This window comes from Pyxicephalus adspersus, chromosome 8, assembly GCF_032062135.1.
Source record: "Pyxicephalus adspersus chromosome 8, UCB_Pads_2.0, whole genome shotgun sequence".
NCBI classification, from domain to species: Eukaryota; Metazoa; Chordata; class Amphibia; order Anura; family Pyxicephalidae; genus Pyxicephalus; species Pyxicephalus adspersus.
In genome coordinates, this window is record NC_092865.1 from 64,953,235 (window position 1) to 64,972,706 (window position 19,472).

At 39.5% G+C, this 19,472-nt stretch overlaps 1 protein-coding gene across 1 annotated transcript in view; it reads left to right on the forward strand.

Moving 5' to 3' along the window:
* The window catches only part of PHF2 (PHD finger protein 2), a 187,461-nt gene that overhangs the window by 92,221 nt on the left and 75,768 nt on the right, over window positions 1-19,472 (forward strand). The window contains 1 exon segment of the mRNA XM_072420977.1: window positions 11,280-11,365. Within this exon segment, the coding sequence (XP_072277078.1) occupies window positions 11,280-11,365 (86 nt within the window).

Genomic DNA, 19,472 nt, shown 5'->3' on the forward strand with positions numbered 1-19,472 from the left:
GGAAATTTTTTTTAAAGTTGGGTGGTAAGAAGCTGTAGGTGGGTGTCAGCCTATGTTTTGTGACCCAGCTATTCAGTAGCCTCCCAAAAACAGCTGGGTGGTTAGTGCAAAGTGCCGGGTGGTGCGTCCAGCTAAAAGAGGGCCCGGGAAAACAGTTCTTTATTCTATTAGCTCATTGGTGTTAGGGCTTTTGACGCCTTTTTACACATTACACTTTTTTCCCAATAGCTCATTGGGCCCGCGAACCCTGATGCCTGCAGAGCTCAGTAGCTTAAGCTGACATTTATACACAATCAATGAGCCGAGGCAGTGACCCTTCCTGCCCATCAACAGCCATATCTGATGTTTCAGTGGGATAAAACTTTTCCTGAAAGGTGATAAAGGTGATCTAAACCTCTTTATATACCTTTTTTTTAGTGCTTTGGGAATCCTATGGTATTTTTATTTGTACACAAACTGTTTATGGTGTAAATATGTATATATAACAAAAATGCAGAAAATAAAACAGTTAAAGCCCATCTCTATCAAAAATTAACAATTCTCCTATTGCCTTGTTTATTCTTCTTTACCTTGTGGTGCAAAATTTACTTACCTCTATCCGCTGTCCAGGTCCTTTGACAGACCCCTGTCTACTGCCCAACGTTCCTACAAAGTGAACCTTAGTAGGGAACCAGAGAGCAATGGAAGAGGGAATCTTGTCTGATCTTATGGATCCTTTTTTTTAAGATCATGAGGATGGCCAAGTCCCCCAAAAAATGGGTCCTAACCCAATATTGTATCCCATCAACAACTATTGCAGTATTGGCCACACAGCTCAGCCTGTATATGTAATAGTAGGGGACAGACTTTTAGCTTTCTAGATTTCAGTTTGGCATTATTGGTGTTTTCACTCCACCCAAAATAAAAACCTGTAAAAGAAGATATAGATAGTAATGTATTGCATAGTATAAAGACGTTTATGGTATAGACTAGTGCTGTGTCCTGTCATTTCTCCTGCAAGGTGACTGACAGCTCATTGACTTATGATGTGAATGTCTACCCTAAAAGAGAGATTATTATTAATACAATAATCATTCTATTATCCATTAAAAAGACATTATGGTGAATAAATTATCACCGTGGCGTTCCCCCAGTCAGGAGGACTGATGTATGTCTGTATTTCCAACCCGTAAATCATTGCCTGTTCTATGAATCAATGTGACATGGATTGGTGTTTTCATACATTTATAAAGCAGTGAATGTGACATTCATTTCACATGCATGCAGGATTATCCTATTGGTGTGTTTTAAATTACCGTGATTAATTAAGTTGTAGTGAATGCCACATTCACTGTTTTATAAACACATTTATATGTGTTTAAATTTCCAGAGATAGGAAGTGTTTCTGTGTAAAAGTTTCCTACTGATTTTTTATAGTCATTGAAGGAATATTTGGACATTGGTTGAGTAGCCTAAAATGTGACTTTTTACATAAGACATGGCCGGATCTTGATGACTTTTCATAGCATTGTCATGGTGGGAGAATTCTCAGACCGGTGTCAGGCTGGCCACATTCAACCAATCAAAAAAAAAAAAAAATTTTAGTTAAATTTATGATTGATGTTTTGGTACGATGTTTATAATGTATATTATATCTTATATAATCTTTTATATATAATTCTGAAAAGACATTTTTTAAAATTGGTTAACCATCAAAATGAAATCTAAACTTTTTTTATATTATAGTTAGATAGAATAGTAAAATCGATCGTAATTATTGAATGAGGGAATGCTACATTAAATACTTACAATTGATTGCAAGGATCAATTTAAATTGATCGTAATTACTATTATAATATTGATCACAAACAAGAGAAGGATAATGTTTGCTATGCAGGGTTTACATTGGGGGGATGCCAGCCTACCAAGGTTCACTCTCAGAAAACAAGCTCAGGATTTAGGCTGTTAGTAAGGTTGTGGTGTGGTTACTACTTCTTTGCACTCCTGAACTACCTTCTTGTTTTGTGAGGTTTTACATGTAGTGTCTGGACTGAGGCCTCTCATACAGATTGAATGGGGGCAGCATTGTGCAGTTCCTTGTTGCTGGCTGCTGTGAAATATTAAAACACTGATTCTTTAACTGAAAACAAAAACAATTACACTTACCTTTAATCCTGCAGATCCCTCAATGGCGCCGGTTCTTCTTGCGACCCGGCCCCACGACGTCCTGGATTTCCTCTTTTTCCTGGAGCGGAGGAAGCGCCGGGCACCACGATCTTCAGTCTTCTCTTCTGTCTTCTGGCATGTCACCAGATCTTGCAGCACTGGTAAAAATGCCCCTTCTGATCATGTCTGAGAAATTGGGCATCTGCAAAAGGAGCACCTAGAGACTCCTGGGATGCGTGACATAGGTATCCCAGGAGGCTCTGTGCTCCCAGACTCCCTTTTTTAAAAGAATTAACATTTTCCCTTTACATTTAAGGTTTGGCTTACCTTTTATGTAAAGTGAAACTGTTGAGTTAAGGTACACTTTAAGAAAAAGCAGTGCAAGCAATGAAGTGGCTGGCAAGGTGCTGCATGGTAATGTCTGTTCCTGCAGCCAGCCTGAACCTAGCCTTTTAGTGTGAACTTTTAAAACTAAGCTCTCCACGATACCTATAAATACAGAGATGAATGAGAAATTGTCTAAAAGTGTTTAAACTGTTTATTCAGAATATGTAAACACTTAAAGTGTACCTAAACTCACAATTTTCACTTTACATAAAAGGGTACACAACATTTTATATAAACTAAAAAATCTCTGTGTTTTTTTCTTCAGTGCAGCTCGCACCCTAGAATGAATGGGATCTCAATGCCTCTCGGGATACCTACGTCACGCATCCCGAGAGGCTCTTAGGTGCTCCTTCTGCACATGCCCGAGCATCTTGGGCATGCGCAGAAGGAGCCTTTTCATGAAAAGGTAAGTGCGGAGTGTAATCGACAATTTTTTTTCCAACCTACGTCACCCGATCTCGCACCTGGTAGAAGAACCAGGATGGTGGCCCCTGGAGGCCCCGGCACGAAGATAGATCCTGGGAAGATGCGCGACCTGATGGAGGAGACCTCCTGCCCGATTGACAGACCTGCAGGAATAAAGGTAAGTGAATTTTTTTTCTTTTGTTTTGGGGGACTTTTTGAGTTCAGTTCCTCTTTAAGCAAGAATGATTATGGCAAAGGTGCCCATTCGATTCTCCCTTGTCTTGTTTCATTGTGGGCGCTGCAATTGCCTCCCTTCTTTACTCCCATATCCTATTCTTCAGCCATCTTGATTGGCTATGCCACAATGACGTAACTTATGTCCAGGCATTTGGAAGTTCATTTCTGCCAGGGAAGCAGGGGTATTCCCGCCAAATTTGACATCTGGTAGCGATCAGGCAGTTAAGAATTCTGCAATAAACACCTGCCTTATCGCAAATTTTCAAAGCAGGACTTTAGTTCTACTATAAACTGATGACTTTATCATGTTCTAGCATAAAAAATAAATCTGGGCCTTGAGAATTCTTTGCAAAAACAAAGGGTTATCAGCTTCTGTGCCACAGAGATCTTTATCGTAAGTGGAGCCAGCCCTGTGTTCTTCAATAGTAAGAAAGAGAAGAGTTTTATTCTGTACAGGAGAAGGGAGCTGTATTCATTTAGTGTTCTCTATTGACACAGCGGGACTCCACAGCTACAGGCACCGGGTGTCATTGGTAAATCAATCTTCAATATCCTCCATGTGTCTAGTGCTTTTTTCAGCTTTTTCACAGTCAGATGAGCTTGTGGTAAAATATTGATTGTGTGGATAATTGTACATTTCCATTTGCTGTCAATCTAATACTTTATGTGTGATGTTCATTAGTTTACAACTGTGTGGTCCAAACCAGCTCAATAATCACATCAGTGAATAGAATGGTGTCGTGTTGGATTGGGATTCTGATTGTACGAGGTAAAGTTGTTCAATCTATTTACAGATTTAGGCTGCGTACACACATCAGATGATTCTCGCTTCAGGGCTGATATTGGATGAGAATCTGACGTGAGTACAGGGCTCGTCTGATGTCATTCATGGATCCGTCCTGGCAGATCCACGAACTAACGCAACGCGAGTAAAGAGGAGAGAGCACAGTGGGGTGCCGCTCCGTCGTTCTCCCCCTCCCCTCTCTATAGAGCAGAATGGCGCTGTATGTACTCATTCATTCATCTTTCAGTCTTTTTTCGTTAGAAAGGATCATGAAAGATCTTTTCCGACAACATGAGTTTGACGTGTGTACGTAGCCTTAGGAACATATCTGGCTTTAGATTAGATTTCAGATCTGTCCTATTGACACAGCAGAGTGGAGCCTTATGTAAAGAATTCTGCAAAATGCAATAAAATTAAACAGTATACAAAAATTGAAAATAATTTTCAGGAAAGTGTGTGTGTGCAGTCCTAGTATTGGCCTCCTGCTCTCATCGTGAGTGTTGTCGTGGAGGGATTACAGGAAGCTGATATCAAGACAAATTCAAGTACTTACACTTGTTATAATTTTTTCCTGCTCTTGCAGAACAATTTTGACATGTACCTACTAATTTTCAGTAATATGCCAAATCAATTGTAATTTCACATTAACAGTTTCCGAAATACCAGTTGTTTAAATCCCTGCAGAGATTGTGCTAACATGTAATTTGGCCAGCAGTGCCCAAACGTTTACATACAACTGTAGGTGTTTCTTTCATTAATAGTTTCATGAATGATACTTATACTTCTTTTTTAGAAGTTTACAAATCTGGATCTTAGAATATATATTTCTGAGTTTTTTGTAATCTGGTGCAAAAGTCTTTACCAGCACATAGGTGCAAACATTTCCCACCCAGTGTGCTTTAATTTTCCGGAGAACTTATCATTGTATCACCCTCTGATTCCCACTGCCCTCTATTTATCCGTATTCGGGTCCTCTTAGTCTTCTTGGTCCTGTTCTTGGTCACCTCCATATGCCACCAGAGTTCTTTGCTGTTGCCTGTGTTCCATTTGCTGCCAGCAAGTTTGATAACAGGCTTCAATTCTCTCAGAAGTCCTGTTTGCTGCCCAATGCCCACATAGGATACATTTTGTGTTGCTCTTGATACACTTCCAGGATGGCATTAGCAGCTCATTTTGGACTAAGCTCTGGAATCTTAGCTTTCTATACTTTCTAGTTTAAGCACCATCAGCCTCATCCTAAACTTTGTCAAAACTTTAATTGCAGCATAGGTTCTCTTGCCCTTATAGTCTCAAATCAGTGTATCGGGAATGTACGATCTTACACACAGCTCCCTAGACTTAAGGTGAGATTTGGAATGGTTACTTACACTGTTCTTAAGATCTTGACAAACAGCTTTAAAGCTCTTTATCCACACGATTTATTAAAGCCCTACAAGACTGGAGAGAATGCACTTTCATAAGTGTAGCTGGGTGATCCAGCAAACCTGGAATGGTCCAGGATTAAAAACATGCTAACAAATATCAAATGCCTTTAAGGAATATATTCCAGGATTGCTGGATCTCCCAGGTTCACCCAAGAAAGTGTATCCTCTCCAGCCTTGGAGAGCTTTACTAAATCAGGCCCATAGAATGTGACTACAGAGACCACAGGCAATATTGGTTACTAGCTGTTTCTCTTTTCCTAACTTTTTGGGGGAAATATAGTCTGAATGGGAAAAGTGATGGCAAGTCAGTAAATACAGCCAGTGTCCTACTTAAGACACATCAATAAAAATGTGACACAGAAATCTGATCAAGTACCGATTATGTGACCAAAAGCCTGAAAATTTTGTGCAATGATTTCTTCTGGGGAGGATCAGACATTCTGAATGGATTCAGGACAAATAATTGAGCACTCCTGCTACTCTTTACCTATCCCAGTAAAACTTAATGTAGGTTTAGGTTAACTATTGAGCATCGGTCCAGATTAAAACTCAATGTATTCACATATCTTCAATTTCTGAACTCCAACAGAGCCTGAAGGATTCACAATGTGCACTGATGTGTATGGAAACATTCACAGCTTGGCAATTAGCATAACCTGCATGAGGACAAACCACAGAGGAAGAGGACCATCCGGCATCCTGACACTTCTCCAGACCTCTGGCATGTGGAAGAACAAATCAAAAATTTATATTGTGCTACCGCATTAGACCAATATTATGGCCAATGCAATTGCAGTAGTGTAATAATGTAGGAATGCTAATTGTCTGACTGTTCTGCTGATCTATACAACATTTTGATTTCCCTGTCTTGTAATTTATGACTTTTTTTGCTGCACACTTGTTCTGGGTCCGTATTCAGACAAGGAGCATTTTCAAGGATATCAGCCCCAGTATTTCTTATTTAATAGACTTGAGTGAGATCGCTGGAAGGCAAATACATGCCCCATTCATAATTCGAAAAAGTTCAGAAAAGTGATGCAAAGTTGAGTTCATTTGATATGAAATAGGTATAGTGAAGGAGTAAAGGGGTTTAAAGCCCAACCCCAGCTTGGGTAAACATTTACAAACATTTCTCCAGGAGATACAATATTTACCTGATCTCTAGCAAGGCCCATCATAGATATGCTGATCCGACGATGCAACATTGCTCATTTTTCAGCCTGATTCAAGGTTCTCCACCACTTTAATGTGCGGAAACATTGAAATAAGTTTCTTGTTTTAGGAATCACCTGCTATGATTACTATATCCACAGCTCACAGTACATTAATGGGCGGTCATTGGGAAGAATGTCTCTTACATTGCTGGCCATTGGGAAGAATGCAACCCTTGTAGATAATCAAAATGATCATTGGTTTCACTTAAAAAGAACCGAGAGGTACAAATTGCTCACGGAACCCCTAGCAACCTCTGAAGGAACACTGGTTGGGAATAACAGATCTAAGGCATCAATACTTCATCCACCTCCTGTCATTGAAAAGGTGGTATAGATTGTGATCCCAGTGTTAGATTTTGTAAATCCACATCTTACATTTTATTTATGTCCTCACTCTTTCTCTGGTGCTGGTTTGCTTTAAAATTGTTTGAATATTCTACAATGTGTATTTTTTACTACTTAAGGGTAATGCATAATTTAGATGAATTAGCAGAAATTCTTTTTATGTGAAGGTTTTTATGCTGTCAGTTACCAGCACGGAAGTATTCCTTTGTGTGTATTGCTTGTAATGCTGGAGAAGACTGAGCACATAACAAATAATAAATAAATTAATAACAAATATCTTTCTTGGTAACTTCTAACTTCTGTACTGTGAAAGCTCGGAGACTTGGTATTAATGTGAGAAACTTTTTTTTACATTTAGAGCATTTCTTTCAGTTGGACAGAGGAGATCGTGAACATAGACAGTAGGAGCCCATTACAAGTCTGCATGTAAAAAATGCAAATTATCCCTTGATGTGTTATTAATCTCATCTCCTTATTCTCTAATTTATTTAACATTTTACCTTTATGTACCTTTATAAAAGATTCTTAACAGGCCCAGAACATTGGTGGTATAGAAGTATGGCAGTAATAGAATAAATTTGACCTGTAGAAGTTGTGCCAGCTATTTCTAAGACCTCTGCTCATTCCTCTGATCTTGGTTTCACTTTGCAATAAAGGACTTAAAGTTTAAAAAGACAGAAGTTTTTTGTTAGCTTTGGATAAAGTGCTAAAACTATGTCAAGTTTTAAACTGCTGTCCATTTACCCACTTTTTTGAATTTCATTTTTACTATTTGTCCCAATCCAGGACAGAGGGAACTTTTCAGACGCCTATTCAAGTAATAACTGTCCAAGAGCAGATTTATTTCTTATTTTGGAAATATCTCCTTTCAATTCCTGATATGGTTGTAGGACAGAAAGTGATAGGAACTCCAGCCAATTGAACAAAGAAAAACTGAGAGAAGGTTTACGGCAGTGTTTCGTAGCCAGGGTTCCCTAGGACAGTGGTCCCCAACCTTTTGGACGTCACGGACCACTAATTTCACGGACTCTGAGTCGTGTGTCACTGGAGCCTGCGATGGGAGAGTGGGTGGGTTGTGTCCAGAAACACAACCCGTCCACCGCCCCGAGCCTGCAATCTATACGGGAGACAAGGACCAAATCTTCTCGCGGACCACTGGTGACTGCTGCCCATTGGGTTTCTCCAGAGATTGGGGTTTCCTTGGACAATGAGCAGTTTGTGACTCCCAGGTCAGTGTAAGTGACACCAATAATGTTTTGGCTGCCTGTAAGGGTGACATTCTTCCCAATGGCGATCAATGTAAGAGGCATTCTTCCCAATGATCACCATGTTAATGTTCTTTGAGCTGTAAATATTATTATTGCCAGGGATTCCCTAGGACCTGAAACGTATTTCAAGGAAACTCTTATTTTTAAAAAGTTGAGAAACAAAGGTTTAGGGTAATAACAAGCACCCTGTGGTACATACTCTTAAGCAGAACATTTAAAGGTTACAAATGGATAACAGGTGTGTTTTAAAGAGCTGCAAAATTGATAATGCCAGTTCAACAAAATACATATAATTATGTAAAAAAGATTCTAAGCCAATCATACATTTTACTTTTATTGCATGATACATAAAGCTAGAATTAGTAAAATGTTGTAAAAAAAGAGCCTGGGGTTCTCCTGGCATTTGATGTGTTTATTATAGATTCATATGAGTACCTAATTTCCATATATTTAATTTAGCGATGATACCAATTTTTTGTATACAGTTCCTGCAAAACCTTATTTTGTTTCCGTGCCTCCTGGCTCTATGTTGCTGTGTCTATTAAAACCTCATTGTCAGTTCATTTGCTGCACTGATCTCTGATTAACACATTCCTCAAAGCACCATGGAAAAAGACAAATATACTGGGGGTTCCTAACAAGAGAAAAACAATTAGCTGTTCTTGTTTCTATGTTCTAACATATTCTACGTTTCCGTCATTCTCTTAGATAGTGTAGGTGTCACATATGAGGGCTTTGTTCAAGAAATGAGTCTGAACACATCTACAATTTTTTTAGAAGACTATTTTAATTGGCACCGCGTAAAATATTAACAGTCCCTTATTTCCCACATGTCTCTTTTAAAACAAGTGAAGATGACATCAGATTTGTAATTGAGCTTTGACCTCAAAGCTTGGTCAAGATACTTTGCTCCCACCATGATTGCCTTCAGAGGTAACTACACAGGATCCTGGGGTCCCGTGGATGTTCAGAGGTCTCAGATACAACTTTAATGACCCTTCAGTAAACTAGCTAGGTGTATTTTTATATTTTATATATATTTTATGTATTTTATAGTGCATTTCTTTGCACTTGCTTTCAGGTCGGTAAATTGTAATTGTAAGTTCCCACTGAAATGGGATTGTGTGAAGCCAAGGATTTTCTTTTGTTGAGATAAATAATCAGTCCTGCTGGTCATTTTCTTCATCTTACCTTTAAAGTGTGCAACTTACTATTATAGTTCCATAGGAGATGGTTTAAGGAAAGTTTGTTGTTTAGTTATACTGAATTCTGAAAGGCTAAAGGCAAGAGAGTGCACGTTACATAGAGCAAACTGAGTGAACCGCATGCAAAAACCAAGGGACGTCTCAGGTTTTAATTTGCAGATCTAAAATGAATATAAGATGGACAAGTGTTACATCCACTAAACAGCCCTGATTTGGCTGTTTCCGAATTTCATATTTACCCATTAATGGGATATGTTAACTTGGTGACCACCGACAGCAAGGTCTATAGGAAATAGGAAGGTACGTACATGCCAGAGTCAGAAACATAAAAGCTAGTCCATGTTGCCATTGCAGAGCAGCCGGGTTTGTGTGCTCCAAACCAATGTGCAACTATCCAGAGTTGTCCGCTATTTGTAGTAAGAGACACTTACTTTTGAACTATATGGCTGTGCTTTTTTTTTTTTTTTTTACAAGACTTGAGTATAAATTTCCTTCTTCAAACAACCAAAATGCAATGACAAAACAGCTGATGTGAATGTAACTGAAAGTATTTTCTATCTAACCATGTGCTGTTGCAACACATCTGGATATGAGCAAAATCTCATAAAGGAAATATGCTTTGATGCAAAATGAAATTAAGGAGTAAATAGAATTATGATTTTTTGTTTTAAAAATGTTTTATTGGCCAATTCAATGTTTTTTTTGTTATAATAAAGAAGTCTAAAACCTTTTCATAGTAATTTGTGTTCCAATTGGGAAGATTTTATCTCTCTCAATGTTTTAGTGACCAACTAGGAAGTGAAGATATCTTCATGGGCACTCAGACAGCAATAAATTGCGAGAAAAGTCTTTACCTTTCCACTCTCTGTTTTAGAACAATTTTTTATTGCATTCTGTAGACATTTTATTTAGTTCCGAATGCAGTGATGACAAAGGGAAATCGTTTTATTGGTTGCAGATATTAGTCTGGAGATATCATTCATTTACCTGAACCTGCATTCACCAACCGACCAATGTATGGCCAACTGTGTTCTCCCCTTAAATGTGTTTCAGCTGGCTGGGGAGAATATAATGACGGATGCAACATTATTTGTTGTAGAAACCCACTGATCACCAAATGATCGCTTAGCCAGTATTCCAGTCCGGCCTAACACCCCCTAGTTAATTATTGTTGGATCCGGCCTAATTGAATTGTCACGTTATTGTGAGTTCCCACAAGATCATTGATATCATCGAGTTCCCGCACAGTAACCCCAATTACTATGCCTAAAGAGCAGAAGCAAAGCGCAGCTACCAGTCTCCGGAAGGTTGACCTCGAACGTCGTCTCTTCAACCCCGAATGGACTGAAGAATTATTCTTTGTCCAACGCAGCAACAAAGCCCTGTGTTTAGTGTGCAACAACACCAACAGCACTTTCAAGTGGTCGAATCTCAAGGGGCATTTCGATGCCAATCACGCACACACGTATAGAGACTACAACGCGAATGAGCGGAAGACTGAGGCTGCTCACTTGCAGTCCCGGTTGGAAAAAACCTTTCCTTGGACTCCTTGTTTCTTGTGGCCTAGTGTGTCTTCTTGACCTCCTGAATTGGCCTAGTAGTCCAAAAAGTTTGCCGACCCCTGGCAAATCATCAAAAAGGGATGTTCTGTCTTTCCGTAGAGTGCCGTCAAATTGTTTCCATTTGCTGTGATGAGTACTTGTTTTCAAAAGAGAGAATCTTGGAAACAATCGCAACTATGATAGATTGTTAATGGTTATGTGTATGGCCAGCATGACAGGGCTCTGTAAATCATAGTTGGTGTATAGCAGTAAAATGAAGAACAGTTAATCAAAAGAATAACACCGTGTTTTTTTGTCTTACAGCTGTGTTGGCGTAGAGGAAGATGAAGCACCAGACATCGACATCTATCACTGTCCAAACTGTGAAAAAACCCATGGCAAGTCTACATGTAAGTGCCCACTCATTGTTATGTGTATTAAGTGCAAAAAATTCACTGCTTAGAGATTGACCATGAGTTTGTAGAATACAATTATCCTGTAAAGCAGATTTTTCAAAATGTAAGGGAAATGAGTAACAATGTTGCCTGTGATATATCTGTATTCACTGTAGAGCATCCAGCTCTACCTGATGTTGTGATTCCTTCTCCCATTATTGAGAAAATAATTCTGCTATCGTCATGTATGGCTGGTCGGGTGATGGGGGCACAGAAATCTTTGTGTGTATGAAGTCTCACTGTTACCACTCCGCCCGCAGATCGTCTGTCCAGCAGCCTACACCATCCTCTGCTTCCCTTTAGCTGTGCAAAGATTTACCTTTTTTTTTTTGGCTCCCCCTACACTTTCTCTGAAGCTGTGCTCAGCTGAAGGGGATTTCAGGAAATGCGAGCAGCCTATGAGCAGAGTATTCCAGACTCCAGTTGCTGGATCCTCGGTGCACTACCTGACTCTCTGCCAGCTGGTGGTTTGTTTGGGCTCTCTGTGTTTAACCTTGGCCTGTTACCTGACTCTGCTTTGTCCACTGCCTGTCCTGATCTCGGCCTGTTACCTGCCTTTGCTTTGCCACCTGCCCTGTCCTCGGATTGCTACCTGACCTTGGCTTGCCTGCCGTGTGTCCTGACCTCGGCCTGTTACCTTACCTTCGCCTTGTCTGCCACCTGTCCTGACCTCGGCCTGCAACCTAACCTTGGCTTGCCTGCCGCCAGTCCTGACCTCGGCCTGTTACCTGACCTTTACCTTATCTTCCGCCTGCTCTGACCTCGGCCTGTTACCTGTCCTTCACCTTATCTGCTGCCTTCTTTGTCCATCAGTTTGCCTATATCTTCTGTTGTCATCTAAATCCCTGATCTGCTCTGTCCCTACACCAGAGCCCTCTTTCCAACTCGCCCCTGGTGAGGAGAGCCTGGGGGCCGCGACCTGGTGTTCCCCCACAGTAAAGCAGTCTGGTGGCCATTAGGGTCACCGGTCCATCATCCCTTGTGGGGTGCTCTGGTGAAGACCGGGAAACACTCCGCGCCCTAGGTAATCCTACATCACCTGCCAGGTGGCGCAGCACTAACACAATAGTCCTGGTTTTTTAAAGCTCTCCAAAGCCAGAGTAGATACACTTACATCAGTGAAGCTGAGTGATCCAGCAAACCTGAAAACTAAACAGTCCTGATTTGGACTGAAAACATTTGCTAACACATAGAAGAAGAAATCCATTACAAGGTATTGAAAGTGTATCCTCTCCAGCCTTGGAGAGCTTTAATAAATCAGGCCCATTGCTGCAATGAAAGCATTTTTTTTGAACAGTCCGGAATGCACAGGTACGGCCTCCCAATAGTTCATTGGTCCCGGCAATGCAGGTCATATTGGGAGGTGTTCTAGGATCTCTGTTATATAAGTTAAAAAGCGACAAGGATTGCTTTAGTTTTTCCGAAAAACCAACTATGTTCTTTGCTGCAGTCACCATTACACTAAAATCAACACTTTTGGAAAGTGTTAGATTGCTCTGGCTTCCTATTCCAATTCTCTTTTCACAACATCACAGGCTTGCACTATGTTGACTGCGGCTGTTAGTAGCAGCGATCATCTAGCTGAGCAGAAGCAGTGGTAATAGTTGTTTTTTTCAATAAAGGATTATCTCTCTCTCATACCACAACAGGCATTCAGGACTAAAATGTGTAGGCATTTTTCTATATGGCTTTTATCCTTAGGCTTGACAGGCAGGTCCATGACTGCTAAGGATACTGACATCAGAGGCAACATGCTGGTGCTTAGCAGCAAAAGGAACGCATTTTTCTGGTGATGCAACTTTCTTTTTTTTTACATTTTTTTTGTTAAAATTTTTACAGTGTACTGAGCAAATAGTGAGTGATAAAGCGGAATGAGTGATGGAAGAAAAGTTAGTTATGCCAATCATCCTGAGGTTGTCATACAACTTTAAAATGTTCAGTGATGTTAGGAAGTTTTGCTGTGAGATCTTCTAACAATTTCACTTCCAAGATAATACCCATTAAGTCTTGCCAGGGTCTAACTGATCTCCATAATTGTGCAATAGATCTTCTAAGGGCTAGGAGTGGAATGAGGTTTACATTTCTGAGACTTTTAGGGTAATGACATAGTGAGATGACCAAAAAATAGTGTGAGAGGGTCAAGTTTTTTTTTTATCGGTGTCCATATTTAGTAAGTGATGAAAGTATCGGTAGTTGTTCTTAAAATAAGGCTTAGCATGGTCGTATTCCCAAAAAATATAAGTGACATCGACAATGGGAGGGTGTGGAAGGGTTTCTGGGTTGGGTTCTGCACCACAGAACCTTATAGTGATTTTTTATATGTTGTACATATAGGGGACTTAGCTGGTGCTTTCCAGATTTTTAAAAAATTGATTTCAATATGGGAATTTGAGGAAAGATGTGAGGTCAGGAATACAGGAAAGATGTGAGGTCAGGTTATGTATAACCATCAGCACCCTCTGAAGGGATTTCTATATATGTGTTGTAACTACATTTATTTATTCTGGTGTCTTCACATTGGTTTAAGTTTCTTTAGATCTCCCCTAGAGCCACGCAGTGCTCTGCATTGCAACTGATGACTAAGGTTACGTACACATGACAGACGATTCACATCCGATAATTGCCCCAGGGGTGATATCGGACGAGAATCTGGCATGTGTACAGTGCTTGGCGTCCCTAGTCCAAATGACCGTCCTGGCGGATCCACAAATGATGGACAAGGAACGCTCATAATGAAAGTGAAGTGGATGGAGCGCAGAGGGGTTCTGCTCTATCGTTCTTCCCCTCCCCTCACCATAGAGCAGAACAATGCTGTATGTACAGGGCTCATTAATCCATTGTGAAGTCTTTAGTCGTTGGAAAGGATTGTGAAAGTTCCTTTCCAACGACAATTATTGCATGTGTGTACCCAGCCTAAGACATGTAAGGTTGACCTCAGATTTACCAGAAACCATTGTGGGTCTTTGAAGTTACTCATATCGGCCACTAAGACATGGAATAGAATTTTCTCTTTAAAATCTAAATTTACATAATTTACATTGTAATATGTCATAAACCTAAAAGTTTTTTATTGGTAGTTGGGGTTATTGTAGCACCCAGTTTCTCAACCATTGGTACCCCAATGATATTTCGGACAGGTTTAGGAGTAATTCTGCCTATTAATCTAAAATCCCTTGTAACAGTTTTATAAATCAATAATAAATAAATAATAAATCAAATTTGCCATTAGATCTAAACAAGTACCCTCATTTATTTAATAGCATTGGCTGCAAATTTTATTTTAACATCACTAAACGAGTTTTGTTCCTACAAATACAATTGCTAAAAGGTTATTGAGATAAAGTGATACACACAGAGGGGTTCATTTAAAACACCGCTTTTTAGAAAGAGCTTCATTGTTTAATAAGGTACATTATGTAACACTCCCTAATATAAGTGGTTCCGATGTTCCTGCTGGTAAAAGATATGTGTTTTTATGCTTTTAAGAACCTATCGGCTCAGAAAAATAATTGTTGATTTTACAGAAATGCACTCAGATTCTAATTTCATGTTGAGGGAACAACACGCAGAATTTTTAGTCAGCCCTCCCAGTTGTCCTAATTAGGTTCCTTGAGATAAAAAATGAAGTGTGAGTATTTTTCAGATATAATCAAAGGAAAAAGTCACTGTTGGGGTTGATATTTTTGAATTGTATAAATAGTTTATATATTGATTTATTTCATATATAATATCCTAAAGTGAACCTGATCTGGGCAGGTATGTACCTAATGTAGCAAAAGTGGAGAGCCTTAAAATCTTTTACAATCATTTCCAGTGACAAATGAATGAAAGAGTACTGTTCATACAGAGATCTTCTGTTCTATGGAGGGGGGACAATTAGCAAGTGACATCCCCCTGCACTCCCCTCCGTAGGAGCAAACATCATTCATTCCCAAATAGTCATTCATCAATCCACCATGGTAGATTTAATATGACATTAGGGGACAGCTGCATACATTGCCAGATTTTCACTTTCCTCAGCCTACCGTCACCTGAATTTTCACATAACCTTAATCCTAAACTGTACACAGGGCACGGTTTCTGTTCAGATAAGCAGAGACTAAGGCTACATACACACATAAGATGATTCCTCAGGAACTCGTCTCGGACAGGAATCTGACGTGTACAGAGACCGCCTGACCACAATGGAAGTGAAGAGGAGAGAGAACAGTGGGGTGCTGCTCTGTCGGTCTCCACCTTCCTCTCTCCATAGTTCAGAACGGTGCTGTATGTACCGCGTCTTTCGGTCTTTTTTCTTTGGAAACAGTCATGAAAGATCCTTTCCAATGACAAACATCTAGCGTGTGTATGTAGCCTAATCCCCAACACTTCTAAGCTCTGCTCTACAACTGTTGATTGCTACATCCATAGTGGGCAATAAAGGCTCAGGCTTTGAAAGACTAATGACAGGAGTATGACAAAGCTTTGAAAGACCAATGACAGGAGTATTGCCTCTAGGATCCAAGGAACTCCACAGGTGATCAGCCTGAAGGACAATATAGATACTTATGGTCACTACAATGCTCACGTGCTCATGAGTAAGGCTACGTACACAAGTGCAATGGTTCTGCCTCAGGGCCGATACTGGACGGGAATCTTGCTTGTGTACAGCGCGCCTTGTTCGTAGGCCGAACGACCGCCCTGGCGGTTCCACGGACAACGAATAGGTGTAATAACAGTGAGGAGGAGAGAGCGCAGAAGGGTGCCGCTCTATCGTTCTCCACACTCCTCTTCATAGAGAAGAATAGCGATGTGTGTACAGCACTCAGTCATGCATCGTTCAGTCTTTTGTCTTTGGAAAGAATCCTGAAATATCCTTTCCAAGGACAGCTACTGCACGTGTGTACTAGCCTAACTTTTCATTACTTTCAAGCCAGTGTGGTTAGACTGACTGAAAACAATGGCCACTTTGTAGCTTATCTCATTATCTCAGTAATCACTCAGCAAAGATGCTAATTGCACCCCTGCTAATTCCTCAATCTGTAGATAAGCACCGAAGAAAGAAGCTTACCTACTCCTCTGCAACCCTTTATTCCTTTACATTGTAAAGCCCTGTACAGACATATGATTTCTGTCACTAGCAACAATCTTTCCTGATTGTTTCCGCTGACAGGAGGACAAACAAGCACTAAATGAAAGTTGCTGTTCTGTTTATTGGTGGAGGTGAGGGGCACCCCTCTGTGCACTCCACTGTAGGAAAGTACAGTGATCATTCCTGCATGGTCATCCATTATTTTCCAGGTTGGATTGATGTACAATATTGGGGGACGATACTAGCGTGTTCATGTAACTTAAAGCAGACCTAAACTAACATTTTTACCTTACATAAAAAGGTTGTCTACACTATAGGGGGTAGGGGGTTTAAAACCCTAAAAAAAAAATAAAGCTGTGGCGATCAAGGCAGAATGCGAGCACAGAGCTTACGCATTCCAGGAGGCTTCTGGCTGCTCCTTCATGCCGATCTTGGAACTTTTCTTGCATGTGCGGTGAGATCTGCATTCCCCCGCCACCAGAAGATGCTTCTTCTGTGCCGATCCAGGAAAGTTCCAGAGGGATTGTTGGATCTGCAGAAGGTAAAGGTGAGTACGTTTTTTTCAGTTTACTTCCACTTTAAGTACAGCTACCCTTCCAAATATGTCACAGTATCAATTGATAATTGTCTTAAATTTTCTGCATAGTACCTCCAACCGAGTTTGTTGTATCACTGTATCCATGTCAGTACCCCATTATTGTATGCACTATATGTTTCATCTGTGCTTTTACAGTTGCCATTGTAAAGTGCCATTGAATACACTGCCTGGGCAGGTAGGAAGAATCGGTAGGCGGGTAACCCCTTTATTATGACCCAACTTTTCAGTAAGCACTCAAAACAGCCGGGTAGTTACTGAAAAGTGCCGGGTGGTGCGCCCAGCTAAAAGAGGCTGGGGGGAACACTGCTGTCTCTATAAAAATCTGTAACATTAATAATATCTGAGAGATCTGTGTTTGAAATGATTGCTTGGAAAATAGCAGTCAAGGCATATAAATATTGTCACAATAAAGATAAGGACAAACATAGTTTGAAACATGGTCTCATATATATAGTTGTATTCATTCATGTGGATACATTTTACACTGCTTTGACTATCCTGAAGTTAAGCTTGGATCTGCCAGTTAGCATAGAAGCTAGCAATAGACCTGTCAGTTTTATTTATGTTGTTGTGTGATGATGCGATGAAACATTGTCAATGACATTCTTGCTCCTGTAGAATATGTTTGCACTTTGTCTGCACATTTTCTCACTTTTCTCTCTGCAGTTCTTGCTTTTGACCAGCATTGTGGAAAGATCACTTTACATAGAAAGTATAGTTCTCAGTATATTGTATCTTTTTGCTTCATAAAGTGGACCTGTAACCCATTGTTACAAAATAATAGATGAATATATATGCTAAATTCCTTTCAGGGACAGTAAAGAGGAACATTACTGGCATGTTTAGTACATTAGTTCACAAATGTGTCAAAACTTTACTACAGGTGAAGTATAATAATAATCGTATTACAATTCCATGTGTCGAGGGGTGGATATAGGAAAGAATCACCCCTCCAAAATATTCCTGTTTTGTTGTTCTGTGACCTAAAATAAAGACACACACAAAAGTTGATTTTTCCAGCTGTATTTATTTAATGGGATTTCGTCCAAATGAAAGATATAATAGAAGCAGTTCAGAAAATAAATGCAAAGTGGAAAAACCAGAGTCACTTGGTGGATAAAGAATCACTGTCCTTTGTGGGACCGCTTTTTGTTTTAAATACATCATTGAGTCTGTTGGGATACTTCTTTACAAACTTTACACATCTAGACTATGCAATATTTGCTCACATTTCTGTATAGAACTGTTTAAGCTCCGCCAAATTGATTATTGTTTCTGGGCTGCAATATATAATTCATTCCACAGATTTTTATTAGGGTTTAGGTTTGGCCTTTGACTAAGACACACAAGAACATTCACCTTGTTCTTCCTCAGCCAATATTTGTCCAATTTTTCTGTGTGATTCGGATCTTTCTTTCCCGACAAGTGTCCCGAGCTTTTTCTACTTCTTAATTTTAGATTTTAGTGTGCTCCTAAGGATTGATAAGGCTGTCCACAACTTTATAACTGGGATCTTTTCACATTGCCTTGCCAAATATAGTTGATTGTTTGCTTTTATTTTCACTTCCAAGCACCAGAGTCCTTCAGGAATAGCTGTTTTTATGCTGAACTAATCAAAATGATCACAGTTGGTCACAGGTGGAAGCCAATTAGGTAGCATGGTGTTCAGTGAACAATGTGGTTACAGTGGATTGAGTTTCTAAGGTTTTTTTTTTTTTTTTTTTTTTTTTTTACACTGAGACTTCCATCTCTATGTTAGATACATAAAAAAACTGCCACATCTGTAATTTTACACAAAAACCAGACAAACAAGAAAAAAACAACTTTAAAACAACTTTAAAGGCAGCAAAAATAACATTTTTTTTTACATTTTATTAAAAAGCAACATATTAAAACATTGTTTTTTTTTTATTCTATATTTTAAACTCACATTAAAACTTTCACCATTTTGGTGAATGGTTCAAGGCAAATGAGTGATGTATTTCACTCTACGCGTTTCGCGAACAACTCTGCTTCTTCAGGAGATCTGGAGAACTCACATATCACTGAAATTTACAATTCGAAAATTACAAATATCAAATTTGCATTCATAAACATTTTTCAATATGATTCACATATAGCAAGTTTATTATTTACTTACTTATTCTTAAAAAAGTCAATTTTCTTTTTTTTCTATGTCATCGTAACCACTAAAAGGCACTCTAACTTTTTTTAGGAGGGAGTGGTCCTTTATCCATCTAGGTGATTCTGTTTTATGTTGCTTTGATTAAATACAGCTGGAAAAATTATTTTTGTGTGTGTCCTAAATTAGGGCTGTAAATTAACAAAATGTGAATATTTTGAAGGGATGATATCCACTGTATAGGATAGCAGCAAGATGCATTATGAGAAGA